The following is a 17,344-nucleotide window of genomic DNA, read 5'->3' as shown; positions in this document are numbered from 1 at the left end:
TTGCAAAGAGAAAAACCAAGGTCAGAGAGATAATTAGTTAAAAGTCCCTTTACTAGTAAACACAAGTGCTAAGACCAAAGGCAGGACTCTCCAGTTCTAATCCAGGTTTCTTTCAATGTACTTTGTGGCTTCTAGATTTATTTTTATAAAAATCCAATTGGCCTGATAATTACTTAATAAAATTGTAAGGAGCAATGTGGTCTGCTTTATTTAAATGAATTAAAAAGTCACTTATCAGAACAATCTCTTGATCAGAGCTAAGATCACCTTTTATGGAAGAAGCTTGGCTTGTGGCTCAGAGCTTCAGATGTAGCCCTTACAGCAGAATGAATTGTGCTGCTGCTATGATTTAAATAAAAGAGGACAGGAGTTACGTATCTGTGGATAACTAACTGTTAGAGCAATACTGGCAAGCACTGTTCAAAACAGTGAATAAACCTAGTATCAGCATTTTGGAGGAAAAAACCGATATTTACCTGTTTTTCTAAGCTTTCGACTTTTTTAAGACTAGCGTCATTCTTATGGACCACAGCCTTGTCTAACTCAATGAAACTTTGAGCCATGCCATGTAGGGCCACCCAAGACAGACAGGTCATGGTGGAGAGCAAACTGTGGAAAATTCTTAAACAGATGGGAATACCAGACCACCTGACCTGCTTTTGAGAAACCTGTATGCAGGTCAGGAGGCAACCGTTAGAATTGGACATGGAACAACAGACTGGTTCCAGATTGGGAAAGGAGTACATCAAGGCTGTATATTGTCACCCTGCTTATTTAACTTATATGCAGAGTACATCATGAGAAATGCCGGGCTGGATGAAGCACATGCTGGAATCAAGATTGCCAGGAGAAATATCAATAACCTCAGATATGCAGATGACACCACCCTTTTGGCAGAAAGTGAAGAAGAACTAAAGAGCCTCTTGATGAAAATGAAAGAGGAGAGTAAAAAAGTTGGCTTAACATTCAGAAAACGAAGATCATGGCATCTGGTCCCATCACTTCATGGCAAATAGATGGGGAAACAGTAGAAACAGTGACAGACTTTATTTTTGGGGGCTCCAAAATCACTGCAGATGGTGACTGCAGCCATGAAATTAAAAGATGCTTCTTGGAAGAAAAGCTACGACCAACCTAGACAGCATATTCAAAAGCAGAGACATTACTATGTCAACAAAGGTCCGTCTAGTCAAGGCTGTGGTTTTTCCAGTGGTCATGTATGGATGTGAGAGTTGGACTATGAAGAAAGCTGAGCACTGAAGAATTGATGCTTTTGAACTGTGGTGTTGGAGAAGACTCTTGAGAGTCCCTTGGACTGCAAGGAGATCCAACCAGTCCATCCTAAAGGAAATCAGCCCTGAATATTCATTGAAAGGACTAATGCTAAAACTGGGGCTGAAACTTCTAATACTTTGGCCACCTGATGAGAAGAACTGACTGATTTGAAAAGACAGACACTGATTCTGAGAAAGATGGAATGCAGGAGGAGAAGGGCACGATGGGGGATGAGATGGTTGGATGGCATCACCGACTCAACAGACATGAGTTTGAGTAAACTCTGGATGGACAGGGACGCCTGGCGTGCTGCAGTCCATGAGGTTTCCAAAGAGTTGGACATGACTGAGCAACTGAACTGAACTGAGCATCATTCTTGATTTAGGATGATAAGTTATAGTCTAATGAAAGAACTATTAATAGAAATAAGGAAGGTCATTATCCTTTAGGGGGACTATGCTGCTGCTATTGCTAAGTTGCTTCAGTCGTGTCCGACTCTGTGTGACCCCATAGATGGCAGCCCACCAGGCTCTCCCATCCCTGGGATTCTCCAGGCAAGAACACTGGAGTGGGTTGCCATTTCCTTCTCCAATGCATGAAAGGGAAAAGTGAAAGTGAAGTCGCTCAGTTGTGTCTGACTCTTCGCGACCCATGGACTGCAGCCCACCAGGCTCCTCCATCCATGGGATTTTCCAGGCAAGAGTACTGGAGGGGGACTATGGTCAGCTTTAATTATATTATTGTTAAAGGTTTCACAAATTGAAATAGTGTGTATTAAATATATAATCTATAATTTTATGTTAAAGCATTTAATGGGGAAACCACTGACTAAAATCTTTATATAATATTATTCCCATTGGCCATAGCTGATTATTAAGCTGGATAGTAACTTCTGTTGAACAGATTCGTTTTAATTGTACTGACTTAGAGATCCCCAAACTCTAGAATGTATTTTTGTCAGGGAAGTTAAGAACATATACCTTTAAGAAATTGCAGAAAGGCATAAAGTGTTTTTTCTTCCTCCTTTCTACACTTTTAAATGTTATATGAATGAATGGCTGCTACTAGGTAAAACATTTCCTTATGTTCTCCTATAAATTGTCTCAGACAGGGTATTTGGGAACTGCTGTACCCTGTGCAAAGTAATTGAACTTGGCTGGGTATGGAATCAAAACAATCAGTTGAGATAGCAAATCTGAAACCAGGTGTTCCATAGTTAAATAGCTATGATTCATGGGGAAAAAAACCACAGAATTTTAAGAACTTTTTTTTTCCTCCAAGGCAGTTGATTCTATCATTCCATATGGACTATGGACTCTGGTCTAGCTCTGGTTATCATCTTCATTACAAGTGTTTCTCTCTTTTTTTTTTTAGTGTAATGTAAAATTTATTAAATTGGCGTTCCAGATGAACATCTGAAAATGGTCTCCTTTTATCTTAGGTGAACCTGGCCTTTGTTGAAGCAGCAGACTGCATTTCAGAACCTGTTAACAGGGAGCCTCCTTCCAGAGAAGCTCAGATACTGACTTTGAAAAACACATCTGAGTTCGATGTACTTGTCATCGGAGGAGGAGCGACAGGAAGTGGCTGTGCCCTGGATGCAGTCACCAGAGGTGAGTCCTGGCGTGGACACATGTAACGCAGGTAGAGGTTTCATCTTTCCTCCCGATGTAGACACAAATGTGCACTCAGTGCTGGAAAGTCACGTTACTACTGCATTTCTTCATTTTCCACTCTTTGTGAAGCACCTTCTCATTTTTAAAATATAGGTACTTAGACAATTTTAAAATTAAATATAGCTTGTCTTTCACATTGATATGGGTTTATCTAAAAAGAAAACTATATTCCTGTGAATTCATTGATTTGATGTTTTGGTTAGTATTTTTTTACATAATAAAGTACATTTATGTGAAGTAAAAATATCTGTGTATCATTTAAAATCACATTTATGTCAGTGGTTTATCTTTAATAAAAAGATTTGTTAAAATGAATTAATCTATTAAAATAATTCTTTTTGTTTCTCTATTAAAATCATCTCTTCCAGTGAAACATGGATCACAGTTTGCGAAACTCTAGTTTATGTGTAAAAAATGAAAAAGACCTATAACCTGTAGTTCTGTCACCCTTTTAGTCAGTTTTAGGAAAGACTTTATGAGAAGCTCTTTCAACATGGCAACAGGATATATAAAGAAATAAACTTTAGTAGGGAACACCAGCGGTCTTACATATGATATATTTAATGATTTGGTTCTGTTGCCTATGGTTATTAGTGTGGAGTTTGGAATCAAAGAAATATGGGTACATATTCTGGCTCAGGTGCTTTATCAGAAATATACATGTATGTGTACACATGCACACACACACACTTAAGTGAGTTACTTAATTTCGCTAAGTTTCTTCATCTTTCAGATAAGAAAAAAAATACCTTCTGTTGATGATTGTTTTGAAGATTAAATGCATAATCATGAAGAAGATTTAAAACAGGGCTTGTCATACAAAGCAAAAAACAATAAATTGTAGGCAGTATGATAGCTGACAGTAATGACATGAAGGCAAAAAGACTTTTAGAACCAGTCATCCTGGAGAGATCATCCTCTGTGGTGTTCTTAGATACAGCATGTTGGGCTGGTACTGCTGCAAGAAATTTTGACTCTGGATTATTTTTTTTAGATACTATGTAAGGTTCAATATTCATTGCAGTTTCATACTCAATGGTGGTAATTTGTTACATGGGATAATTTTTATTAGATGAAGTTACTACCACATCTACTCTGGACTTACTTTGCATATCTGATAGATTTTAATCTTACATAAATGAAATAAATTTCATGAGATTAGGCATACCTAAGCAAAAAAATACCCTAGATTCTACTAGGATTGCTCAGGACCCTCACTTGAGAGTTGATCCATGTAGATATCATAGCCTAAGTCCATTTTGTCACTTCCAGATAATGGTAAATTCACAATATAAGCCCTGGATCCTATTCTGTTGCCTGGCAGACCCTAACTTTTGTATAATTCTGTCTCCATCCATGGTTTATAATTTGAATTAGATTATCCTGGGGCACAGTATGTCAGAGGGAAAGAATGGTTGAAGATCTCTCAAAGGATCTGAATTCTACTCTCTCCCCTGGAGGCCTGGGAGAAAGAGTGGAAAAAAGGATGCATTCCCTTGTCATGGGAGATCTTGTTTGGGACTGCCCCAATTGTCCTGGGACTACCCCAGAGGTTAGAAGTTACCAGATGACAATTTTCTGTGTGCAGGGGTGTCATTTTCCCAGTAGGATTCAGAAAAATATGTTTCTTCAGGTCACCACTTATATTCATGCTATGTACTGATATATATAGCAGTTCTTTTTCTTTGATTTCAGACAAATATTGGCTGAGTATTATGCATGCAATATTCAAGGTACTACATGTGAATACAAAGATGATTGATCCAGGCAGCACACTGAGGTTGCTCCCAGTTCTGTAATTCTTGGTGGAGACTGAGTTATCCTGTGTGCCTTGCAAAAGCTTGGGGGGCATTGTTGTATCTGGATAAAGCAAGCTGCTATTTAGCACAGGTAGAATTTTAAGAGGCCAAACTTGCTTGCTCAAAGTATGCCAATCTGAGGGAACATGCAAAGGAACAATGTGTGTGTGAACAACCGACGTTTCAATTGGGACCACCCAGGCTGTGTGGGGGAGGGCATGAGAGAATCCTGGAAAGGCAGGACTGGGCCTGACCTACCAGGGAAAGGCCTTTGGACTTTACTCAACAGGCCACTCTGAGACTCTGAAGAGCGTTAGTGTTGAGGAGAGGATAGGCAATAAGGAAGAGGCATGCATGGGTATAAACTTTTAAGAGATCTAGACACAGGACAAAGGGCGAAACTTGCTGATGTCATAGGATATGAATAAGGGAGGCAATATGTGCAAGAATTGTTTTTTTCTGTCTTTCACTCATTTAAGACAGGCACAATTTGAATATTTCTATAGATCCAGAAGGGAACCTTGATATTCAAATAATAGAAGGCTGCATGTGGACAAGGTCTTAGAAAAATACAAGGTATGGGCTAAGAAAGATGTATCTTTGCTTTGGCAGGACAGTAAGAAGCATTTCTCAGAGACAGAAACAAAGTGAAAGATAACGTGGTAGGAATAGGGGTTGCTCTGCTCTGGTTAGAAAAGGATGTGTGTGTGTGTGTGTGTGTGTGTGCTCCCTTATGTGTCAGAGTTGGGACAGAGAAAGTACATGATAGGGTAGAATCCCAAATTGAGAACTGACTGGGTATCAATGATGAGAAGAAAATGAGAAAAGATACTACGAAGGCAAGAATTTGTTTAAATGGAGACCTGGAACTAAAGGGAGGAAAGGAAGTTGTAAAGTCAACTTGTCAAAGAATTAGGGGGGGTTGGCGGATCTTGAGTGCAGTAGTAAAAAGGCAGCTACTAGTTAAGTCCATTTTGTACCATACCTCCTTTTGAAAAGTCTCACCTATATTTGCTTTTGTGAAATTTTTATATTTATATCTTTTAGAAAACATAGACATGATCATACTATAGTCATTACTTTGCAGTGTGTTACTTTCAAGTATGTGTATGGTATTCATTTCTTTATACTGATTCTTTAAGTTATTTCCAGTGTTTTGTTCTGCTATTGGTAATAATACTACTAGTGAGTCAACCACTAAACCAGTTCTGGGAATATAAAAACTAATAACATGTGGCTTTGCCCTCAAGGAGTTTATTAATATTTGCTGAACAAACATTTTTCCTTTGGACAGTAAAGAATATTAACTAGTACATTAGCATTTGATTGTGGGTGATGGTAGTGATGATGATGATGATTTTGAAAAGGTAAGAATTTTTAGAGCCAGAATATTGACAAGATTTTTAAAATACTTATAGTTAGTAACAGCTAAGAAAATGGTGTCATTTAATACCTCCTAACATATCAATTGCTGTCTTTTTAAATAATCAACTGAATGTCTTATGTGTATGGAGTTGCAATTTATAAAAGTGATGGATAAATCATAGTTTGTGTGTGTGTGTGAAAAGAAGAGAAGCGAAAAGCAAAGGAGAAAAAGGAAGATATAAGCATCTGAATGCAGAGTTCCAAAGAATAGCAAGGAGAGATAAGAAAGCCTTCCTCAGCAATCAATGCAAAGAAATAGAGGAAAACAACAGAATGGGAAAGACTAGAGATCTCTTCAAGAAAATTAGAGATACCAAGGGGACATTTCATGCAAAGATGGGCTCAATAAAGGACAGAAATGGTATGGACCTAACAGAAGCAGAAGATATTAAGAAGAGGTGGCAAGAATACACAGAAGAACTGTACAAAAAAGATCACGACCCAGATAATCATGATGCTGTGATCACTCATCGGGAGCCAGACATCCTGAAATGTGAAGTCAAGTGGGCCTTAGAAAGCATCACTATGAACAAAGCTAGAGGAGGTGATGGAATTTCAGTTGAGCTATTTCAAATCCTGAAAGATGATGCTGTGAAAGTGCTGCACTCAACATGCCAGCAAATTTGGAAAACTCAGCAGTGGCCACAGGACTGGAAAAGGTCAGTTTTCATTCCAATCCCATAGAAAGGCAATGCCAAAGAATGCTCAAACTACTGCACAATTGCACTCATCTCACACACTAATAAAGTAATGCTCAAAATTCTCCAAGCCAGGCTTCAGCAATACATGAACCGTGAACTTCCCGTTGTTCAAGCTGCTTTTAGAGAAGGCAGAGGAACCAGAGATCAAATTGCCAACATCCGCTGGATCATAGAAAAAGCAAGAGAGTTCCAGAAAAACATCTATTTCTGCTTTATTGACTATGGCAAAGCCTTTGACTGTGTGGATCACAATAAACTGTGGAATATTCTGAAAAAGATGGGAATACCAGACCATCTGACCTGCCTCTTGAGAAGCCTATATGCAGGTCAGGAAGCAACAGTTAGAACTGGCCATGGAACAACAGACTGGTTCCAAATAGGAAAAGGAGTATGCCAAGGCTGTATATTGTCACCCTGCTTATTTAACTTATATGCAGAGTATATCATGAGAAACGCTGGACTGAAAGAAGCACAAGCTGGAATCAAGATTGCTGGGAGAAATATCAATAACCTCAGATATGCAGATGACACCAGCCTTATGGCAGAAAGTGAAGAAGAGCTAAAGAGCCTCTTGATGAAAGTGAAAGAGGAGAGTGAAAAGGTTGGCTTAAAGCTCAACATTCAGAAAACGAAGATCATGGCATCTGGTCCCATCACTTCATGGGAAATAAATGGGGAAACAGTGGAAGCAGTGTCAGATTTTATTTTTTTGGGCTCCAAAGTCACTGCAGATGGTGATTGCTGCCATGAAATTAAAAGGCGCTTACTCCTTGGAAGGAAAGTTATGACCAATCTAGACAGCATATTCAAAAGCATAGACATTACTTTGCCAACAAAGGTCCATCTAGTCAAGGCTATGGTTTTTCCAGTGGTCATGTATGGATGTGAGAGTTGGACTGTGAAGAAAGCTGATCGCTGAAGAATTGATGCTTTTGAACTGTGGTGTTGGAGAAGACTCTTGAGAATCCCTTGGACTGCAAAGAGATCCAACCTGTCCATTCTAAAGGAAATCAGTCCTGGGTGTTCATTGGAAGGACTGATGTTAAAGCTGAAACTCCAGTACTTTGGCCACCTCATGTGAAGAGTTGACTCATTGGAAAAGACCCTGATGCTGGGAGGGATTGGGGGCAGGAGGAGAAGGGAACGACAGAGGATGAGATGGCTGGATGGCATCACCGACTCGATGGACATGAGTTTGTGTAAACTCTGGGAGTTGGTGATGGACAGGGAGGCCTGGTGTGCTGTGATTCATGGGGTCGCAAAGAGTTGGACATGACTGAGCAACTGAACTGAACTGAACTGAACTGTTGCTTAGTCAGTCAGTCGTGTCTGACTCTGCCACCTCATGGACTGTAGCCCTCTAGGCTGCTCTGTCCATGGGATTCTCCAAACAATAATATTGGAGTGGGTTGCCATATCCTTCTCCAGGGGATCTTTCTGACCCAGGAATCGAACCTGCGTCTCTTGCGTCAGCAAGCATATTTTTTACCACACTGCCACCTGGGAAGCCCAAATCCATAGTTTATATTTCCTTTATTATGCTGGTAGCCCTCTGAGGGTAGCATTTGTAATTAAAATGTATAGAGATGCTGAAGTTAATCTATATTTATCCTTTTACAACAATTTCTGATCATATCAGTAGCCCTCTGAAGTGTGAAATGATTGTGGGCATTTGGTTAATGAATTGTGCATTGTTGCTGTTCATTCATGGAATTTGCTCTTTTATTATATTTGATGCTTCACTTAACAACAAATTTTGCTTTCTCTGCATTTGATATGTTTTTACCAAATTATTCCTGATTGTATCCATTAATCTTTAGTCATATTTGACAAAAATAAATTACTGTGATCTTTTAAAGTTACCAGTAATAATTAGATTTTTCAGGACATCAAACTTTTGGGGGAACTGCTAGATGTGAAAGGGCTTGTATAAAAATGTTTGCACAAGCTTTTTGATGAAATTCTGCCCAAATGTGATTTTGTTAATGAATAAACAAAGACCATAGAAGGAAGAGAAAAAGTCTTGAGGTTTTCATAATGAACATTTATTTGCATTGTTACCATCTGCATTTTCTTGGGAATCAATTTTCATTTGTTTCATTTGTAATATTATTTGATAAACATAATATGCACAATTCTCCTCACGTTCTTGGGCAGGTCTCTAGGATCGATAAAATTGCTTCTCTGTTTAACACTTCCATGGCCAGTCCCTGAACAAGAGCACAGCCTAGAAGCTTGGGGATACAGGCTGCCAAAGGAGAGCTGGAATGACGAGAATCTGATATAGTCACCCCCTCAGAGGGCTTCACGCTGTTTCTTTTTCAGCTCTTTTCTTTTATGTGACTACCTGGATGTATCAGGGATCAACTAGTCCCGTTCTGGTTTCTAATCTTGTTTGTAAACTTAACTTTTATGACTTCAATTCAGATTCCAGAGAATACTGCCTCTTGCTAGAAGAAAACATTAATTGTAGTTCTCCTGTTTAAAAATGTATATATACTTCTAGCTTACGAATGGCACCTGGCTAATAATTCCTGAATTCTCACTGCAGCCCCTTCAAGTCTAAGATAGTATAGGATAGCGAGTAAGGACAAAGGCTATGAGATTAGAACAGAGTGGGATCAATCAGCTTCATCATTTACCAGCTCCATGAACTTCAGTTAAGTGTCTTAACCTTGTGGAGAGCCTTAAGGTTCTCAGACATAATGGAGGATAACAACACTTCTGCATAAATAAAGATTTGTGAAAAGCAGGAGGTATGAGCATTGAGTTAAAAAAAGATGCAGAATAGGGAGAGCCATGGAAGATAATGCATTCTGGGAATTACAAACCTGCACCCCCCACCCTCTTCCACCACCGCCCTATTTTAGGATAGTAGAATTGCAGCAGATCAAAGTTTGCTATTTCCTGGACATTGCTAATTAGACTAGGTTGCAATTGCTACTAATCTGGAAATTTGATGTAATTCAGTGATTACATTAGAGTGACTATCTTTGTCAGGAGTGGGGTGGGGAGGATTAGAGAAACTGTGCCAGAGGTATTTGGAAAAATTAGACTTTGAGACTTACTAGATTAATTTTGAAGAAGAATAATGATAAAGGAGATAGAGGCCTGTCAATATTAAAGTGTATTCTGCTGCTGTTGCTGCTAAGTCACTTTAGTCGTGTCCGACCCTGTGTGACCCCATAGATGGCAGCCCACCAGGCCCTGCTGTCCCTGGGATTCTCCAGGCAAGAACACTGGAGTGGGTTGCCATTTCCTTCTCCAATGCATGAAAGTGAAAAGTGAAAGTGAAATCGCTCAGTCGTGTCCAGCTGTTTGCAACCCCATGGACTGCAGTCTACCAAGCTCCTCCGTCCATGGGATTTTCCAGGCAAGAGTACTGGAGAGGGGTGCCATTGCCTTCTCCGAAAGTGTATTTTAAAGCTACTTTAAATAAAATAGTTTGCAGAAGAGACAAGAGAGACCAGTGGAACAAAAGTAAGAGGCTAGAAATAGATCTGAATACATAAAATTTAGGATATGATAAAGGCAGCATTTCATATTTGTAATTATTGGTTATTTAATGTGTTGTTGAAGTGTCCACTTTCCCAAGTTTATGCTTATATTTACATATATATTTATGTATATTTATCTTCTATTTATCATACTCTCTGTGAACCAAAGATTTAATAGTAAAACACCACAAACCTATTAGAAGAAATTTTTTAAAAATGGAGTAAGAAAGAATGTTTTTAAGCATGACATCAGTGAAACCATTTTCTTTTGGAAAATCCTGTTTAAACTTGATTTCATAAAAGTTAAAATTTATCTGTATAAATTTAATATAATATATATGTTATATTAAATGTAATATATGATATTAATATAAATGTAATTTATATATTATATTAAATGTAAATATATTTAATAATAATGTAATATAATACTTTTATACTTCCCTGGTGGCTCAGATGGTAAAGAATCTGCCTGCAATGCAGAAGATCTGGATTCAGACTCTGGGTTGGGAAGATCCCCTGGAGGAGGGCATGGCAACCCATTCCAGTATTCTTTCCTGGAGAATCCCATGGACAGGGGAGCCCTGCAGGCTATAGTCCATGGGGTTGCAAAGAGTCAGACGTGACTGAGTGACTAAGCACAGCAATATATTATATATATAATAAATATAATAAGCACCTGAGAAACTGGAAAAATACCATAACAGAATTTGTTATATATTATTTTTAGCTTTTCTATATCCTTTTGTTTTAGTATGTCTATGATAAAATACAAATAGCAGGACTTTTCTTTATTTTTTAGTGTTTGATAGAATCTGTGTTTCAGTAGGCATGTTTGGTCCATCTCCGTTGATTTGGATGCCATGTGCTTTTAGTTTGTGTTTTTACCTTACAGCTTTTTTTTGTTTTGTTTTCCTTTTATTTCCTTCTTTCCTTCTCCATTTTAAATCAGCTTTGTATCACTCTGTTTCCATACATTAAACTCTGCAGATATAGTTACTGCCCCCTTCAAGTCCCCCCAGAGATTTTTCTCAGAACCAAATCAAGGCTTCTGCCCTGTCATGATCTTGGACATCCTGCAGACCGACTCCCAGACAGCTGGTGGTGCCCTGGCCCAGGTCTCCCCTCCAGGCTGGGTCCCTCTTCCTGCCTCCTGCGCATGTCACAGTAGATGGTCCACAGCAGCAGGCAGTGGTCAGCAGCCCCTTCTTCAGTCCTGGCTTTCCAGCACTGGTCTGCCTTCTTCCCCTCTCCCTACCTCTTGCCTTTCAGGAACTGAAATCTGGGTTACTTGTGTCAGTTTCTAGACCCAAATTCCACCAAGACAGAGGCTTGTATCTAACTACTCCTCTCTGAGTTTCACTACATCTGTGGCTCATGAGGAGTTTATTTTTGAGGCAACCATGACTTAAATATGTGTGTGTTGTGTGTGTACATACATATATGTATATATACACATACATGTAAAAATATATGTATGTAAAATTTTCTCTGTGTTTGGAGAAAAGTTTAAAGCTCAACTTACAGTGCCATATTGATCAAAATTTTACTTATAGAGTATTTATTAGCAAAATGAGTGTAGTTTGGTTTAATAAATTGGGTCCCTTCAGTTATCCAGAGAGGTTTATAAGTATTTACAGGGAAAATGGCTAAAATGTATTGTACATTGAAAAACAAGTTGTGAAAAATGAGTTTGTTAATTGTATTTGTTTTTGAAGCAAAAAAGTACACAGGTTTACAAGCATAGGAAGTTTTTTGTAGAATATATGGTATGTTTTTAATAGTTAAAATTAGTTATGTCTGAATTTTGTAAATAGGAAACCAGCAGTGTGTTATTCTCTCTTTTCATAATTTTATATTGTTTGGATAGTCCTTCTCTCTTTGAACATTGGCTGGTTTTATGATAAAATAGTAAAAAGAGAAAGCAACATCAGCAACTTCCTTATTCCCCTGAAATTGTATTGCTATTGTTGTTGAGTTGCTAAGTCACGTCTTGTCTCTTTGTGACCCCGTGGACTGCAGCATGCCAGGTTCCTCTGTCCTCCACTATCTCCCAGAGATTGCTCCAATTCATGTCCATTGAGTCAGTGATGCTGTCTAACCATTTATGTATAACTGTGTAACTATAATTAATGTTATAGCTTAATACATTCTTGTGCCTCCATAATCAAGTGTGTGTGTGTGTAAGGAGCACAAAGTATGTTAATGACATGTTCTAACTTAACAAATATCTTCATTAATGGTGTATCTGTTTCTAATATAAAAATAGAAATAGGTATAATAACGAATCCAATGTTATATAGCTCTGTATAATGTTAGCATTTACTGTTAGAAAACACTAGGCTTAAAGCATAGAATCCTGATCATGAGGATTAACAAGCCAGGATTGCTTTACAGCTTTACAGAAGTGTTATTTTATAGAGAAATTTATCCTTCGTATAAAATACGCAGCCTTTGGGTTAGTCACTTTTCTTACTAATTTCAGTGGCTTTCTGAAATCCAAAAGTAAGTGCCCAAAGCTTTTCTAAAGAAAGATAAACTTCCCTTTCCTTAAATGACATCCTTTTTCCTTCATGGGGCATATGGCTTTAATAGCTATGTTTATGGTACTAATGTACAGAGTGTCTGTACTTTTTGATTTGTGTGTTATTACCTGGGTGCCTCTGATATTTATTTCATAGCTATTACTCTGCCCTTTTTATATAAAAATAGTTAAATAATGCCATATCTGAAAACTTACTATAATGAAATAAAGATTCAGAGAGTTTAAATGAAAATATAATCTTGCAGTACTGTGGTATTGAAGGTAGGAAATAACCCACATGTTCAGAAATAGGGAACTGAACAAATAAATCATTGTAAATATTTAATGTATTACTATTCACATGTTAGAAATGAAATTATAGAAAAATATATATTGACATGGAGAGATGTTTACAATAAACAATGTTAAATGAAAAAAATGGAATGTATTATACAATCCTATTTTGATAAAAATGTGCATATGTGATTATATACATGCACAGAAAATGTGAACATTTAAACACCCAAATGTCAACTGTGGTTATCTCTGAATGGTGTGATTACAGGAGAGTTTTATTTTGTTCTCTTTACTTCTCTGCATTTATTATATTGAGCATGTTTGCATGTATAATAAGATAATCAGTAAAAGGTATTAAAATATACTTCTGTTCTGTTTCATGTTGTGAAAGTTAAATGTCGTACCATTCTTCCCCTTAGATGGTAATTATCCCTCTAAATTCATCCAACTGTCTTGATCCATGAGTTGGTTTAGTTGGAGGTGCCTAGTAGCTAGACATTCTCACTCAGAGTAGAAAAGGCAAATCTATAATGAGCTGTGTTTAATTCATATCCCTGGCTGTACCTTGAAGATACAATTTTAACTTCAGAGGTGGGTAAAGATGACTGAAAGGTAGATTTCAAGTTCACTTTTTTCTACTGCTGTAACTAAGCTTGTTATTCCGCATAAGAGTTTCAGAATAATCTCACTCCAAATATTAATACTTTACCACTACCATGAAATTCATTTGAATACCTACATAGAGCAATCAATTATAAAAACAAAAAATTGAATAATTATACCACTCCCAAATGTTCAGGTTCATCTCAGCAGTGATAGAATATATTGGTTTCCATAAAAAGCAACTTCTGGAAAGAGACAAAAAAAAGCTATTCCTCATAAAATCTTGAACAAGTTTAGCAAATTATTGTAAATGTACAGAGGCCAGCCCTTCACTGCTGCTCATTCTTTCCACTTGGAGAAAAGATCTTCCCTGGTGCCTTAGATCCACAGCCAGGCACAGTTACCGGAAGCCTGGGTGCATTATTTTTGACCTTCTTCAAATTTAATTACTTTACCTAAGATCCAAAATGTTAGCGTTGAATGTTGCTTATAAGTAGTGTTCATTCTCTCTCAGACGATAAAACAGCATTCTCTCGTCACTTTCTTGCTTTACACTGGGGGGAAAAAAACTAGTTAAATTTTTTATTTCAGATTGGTGGGGAAAAAAAAGTTTGAATTTTTGAGAGGTGAAACAAAAGGAGCACCTTAGGTAGTGGAACCATGCAAGATCATTGTCTTTGCTGCCATCAGCTAATCAAAGGAAGAAGCAGTTCTAGCTACTAATAATGTCCTGATTTTGCATTACTTTCCTCCTTCCTCATTCCATCGTTCTCATGGAACAAAAACGAGAAATACAGAACATTTAGCATAAAAGCAGTTGAAAACGTTGAAGTGTTTTCTTAGAGTCTCTTTTTCCCCCTTGGTTTTGAGGTTCTGAAAAATTTTGGTAATACTTTCAGGTTACATGGTGCTTTAATATTTATCAATTTGGCTGTAACTTCATAGATATTAAATTTTTTGTTTTTTGATGTTTGGAGATTTTTGGTTTTTTTTTTTTTTTTTTTTGCTCTGGAAGGAGCACTATCATTTCTCTTCAGAGATTCTGGTAGGTAGTTTGATGATATGCCACTGGAAATAATGGAATAAGATAAAACCAGCCTATTTTGACAGAGAAGCCCATTTTAACTTTTGTTGGTATTCACTAGGGTTTCTCACATAAGTACATGTGAGTAACTTTTCTAAATGTCCAATTCTTGCAAAAGCAGTTTTGAGACTTTTAAGTGTTAGCTGTCACTTAAAATATCCTGAAATATCCTCCTGAGATGGCTTGCTGATTTCTAGAGTAGTTCCCTGCCTCACACTGTGTCAGTTTGGGAAAGAAAAAAAAATCCATCCTGATAACACAGCCCATAAAATTCTCTCTTCACATTACTCTCCAGTTACCATCTTCTGCCTTGTGAGGTGGACTCTATATTGCCCTACTCCTGCTGTGTGGTCCTCTAGATGGTCCCCTGCACTCCAGCCCCTCAGTGAGAAGCAGACCCTACATAAACTGGGCTGTTTCAGTCATCTGCACTCTTTTGCTTAAGCTGATCTCTGCTGATGATAACTCCCTTCCACCTCCCTCCACCCATTTGAACATGTCCTCCCCTCTAGACTCAGTCTTTCTCCAAGATCCCTCCCCTGACACAACTAAAAAAAAAAAAAAAAAAATCCACCTTGGCTGTAGTTATTGTTCACACTGGGAATTGTTGTGGTGACCCAAGGATGAAAGAGCAGAGGCACACTAGCTTTTGCCAAAAGCAGGGAAAGGACTCAGAATTTCCTTACATTCAGTCCTTTGTGGCCCTTAGTCAGAATCCAGATACGAGGAACTCAGGCCACTCATGCCACATGTGTCTTTCTGTTGCCTCCTGTCCCCCTCTGTCTCTCTCCATCAGATTTCCTAGACAACCCATACTTGACCTTTCATAGCCACATGATCTCTAGGAAAGGATTCTGAGGTTCTCTTTGGTGCTGGTCTTTCTCTTATATTCAAAAGCCTGAAGGATCAAAAACTCTCCTAACATTCTAAACAATCCCCTTCTAACTATGTTTATCTCTCAGGTGGGGAGGGAACCAAGCTTCCCCGATTCCTGAACATCCTACAGAATTCCCTTCTAACTACTCTAACTTCTCAGAGTTGGGAAGGACCAAGCTTCCCCCACTCCTGCAAGTTCCCTTAACCCTTCAGATTCTTCTGATGGGACAAAGATTTCACTTTCCACCAAAGGGAAAATCCAAGATTTTTATCAGTTGATCTGCCCCTGATATCAGAGTCAATTTGAGCACTATTTGGTCTGTATTTTAGCTATAAAACTGAATACAGAAAGGAAAGATGACTTTTTGACACAGGATGGCCATGATACTCTTTAGACTTTGCAGAAAACTGGTTAAAGTAAAATTTTTTTCTTGGAAACTGGAAAGCCAGTTCTTTTTGCATATGCAATTAAAAACAACTAGCTTGTTCACCCCACTCCAGTACTCTTGCATGGAAAATCACATGGGCGGAGGAGCCTGGTAGGCTGCAGTCCATGGGGTCGCTAGGCGTCAGACATGACTGAGCGACTTCACTTTCACTTTTCACTTCCATGCATTGGAGAAGGAAATGGCAACCCACTCCAGTGTTCTTGCCTGGAGAATCCCAGGGACGGGGGAGCCTGGTGGGCTGCCATCTATGGGGTTGCACAGAGTCGGACATGACTGAAGCGACTTAGCAGCAGCAGCAGCAGCTTGTTAAAAGGCCTGCCTAAGGAAAAGCTTGAAGTTAACCTTTTCCATGTCCTTGTTGCCTGAGACCTCAGCCTTGGATAAATTCAGTTCAGTTCAGTTAAGTCGCTCAGTCATGTCCGACTCTGCGACCCCATGGCGCCAGGTTTCCCTGTCCATCACCAACTCCTGGAGCCCACTCAAACTCATGTCCATCTCATCGGTGATGCCATCCAACCATCTCATCCTCTGTGGGCAAATTAGAACTTCGAAAAAAAAAAAACAGTGGGATCACAGAGACATTTTAAATCTCAAGCGGAAAACTATGAGATCTCTGTCTGTCTGTCTATCTGGATTTATGTATGTTTCAGTGTGTGTCTTTTTTTTTTTTTTTTAATAATATTGCTGAAGTTGTAAAGGAGTTCTAATTTAACTGGCCTAAAGAAAAGTATGTGCTTAGAAATCAGACAATTCTAAATACAAGAGAATTAACCTAAAAGAATTTCAGATTCACGTGAACTGGGAAATAGTCAATATTAAATATCTAGTATTAATGTTTGTTTGCTAATCTAATATAGACATGTCTAAGAGTCATTAACATTAAGCATAGTATTTTCATTGTACCTTGGTTTATTATAAGTTAAATATTGTTATATTATTATATCTGTTACAAGTTTGTCAGCAAGGAAAGTACCTCTAGTGAAGAGACTTCAAAAAATATATAAATGAGAGATGAGCGTTTAGATAAACTCTATTAAGAATAATTATACTTTAGAAATTTCTGTCTAAAACAGTGTCTCTAGATTTTGGTAACCTGAATTTCTATGGTTGTGCTAAACTAAGTGACGGAAGTTTATTG

General features: G+C 38.1%; 1 protein-coding gene across 7 annotated transcripts in view; it reads left to right on the top strand.

Annotated features, from left to right (window-relative positions):
• Positions 1-17,344, top strand: part of GPD2 (glycerol-3-phosphate dehydrogenase 2) — a 240,175-nt gene that overhangs the window by 145,687 nt on the left and 77,144 nt on the right. For all 7 annotated transcript variants that reach the window (XM_061437609.1, XM_061437601.1, XM_061437583.1 and 4 more), the window contains one exon: positions 2,717-2,888. In XM_061437609.1, coding sequence (XP_061293593.1) covers positions 2,717-2,888 — 172 coding nt within the window. The remainder of the gene's footprint in view (positions 1-2,716; positions 2,889-17,344) is intronic.

The sequence above is a fragment of the Bos javanicus genome, chromosome 2 (assembly GCF_032452875.1).
Source record: "Bos javanicus breed banteng chromosome 2, ARS-OSU_banteng_1.0, whole genome shotgun sequence".
In the NCBI taxonomy this organism is placed as follows: domain Eukaryota; kingdom Metazoa; phylum Chordata; class Mammalia; order Artiodactyla; family Bovidae; genus Bos; species Bos javanicus.
This window is presented reverse-complemented; position numbering and strand designations above follow the sequence as displayed.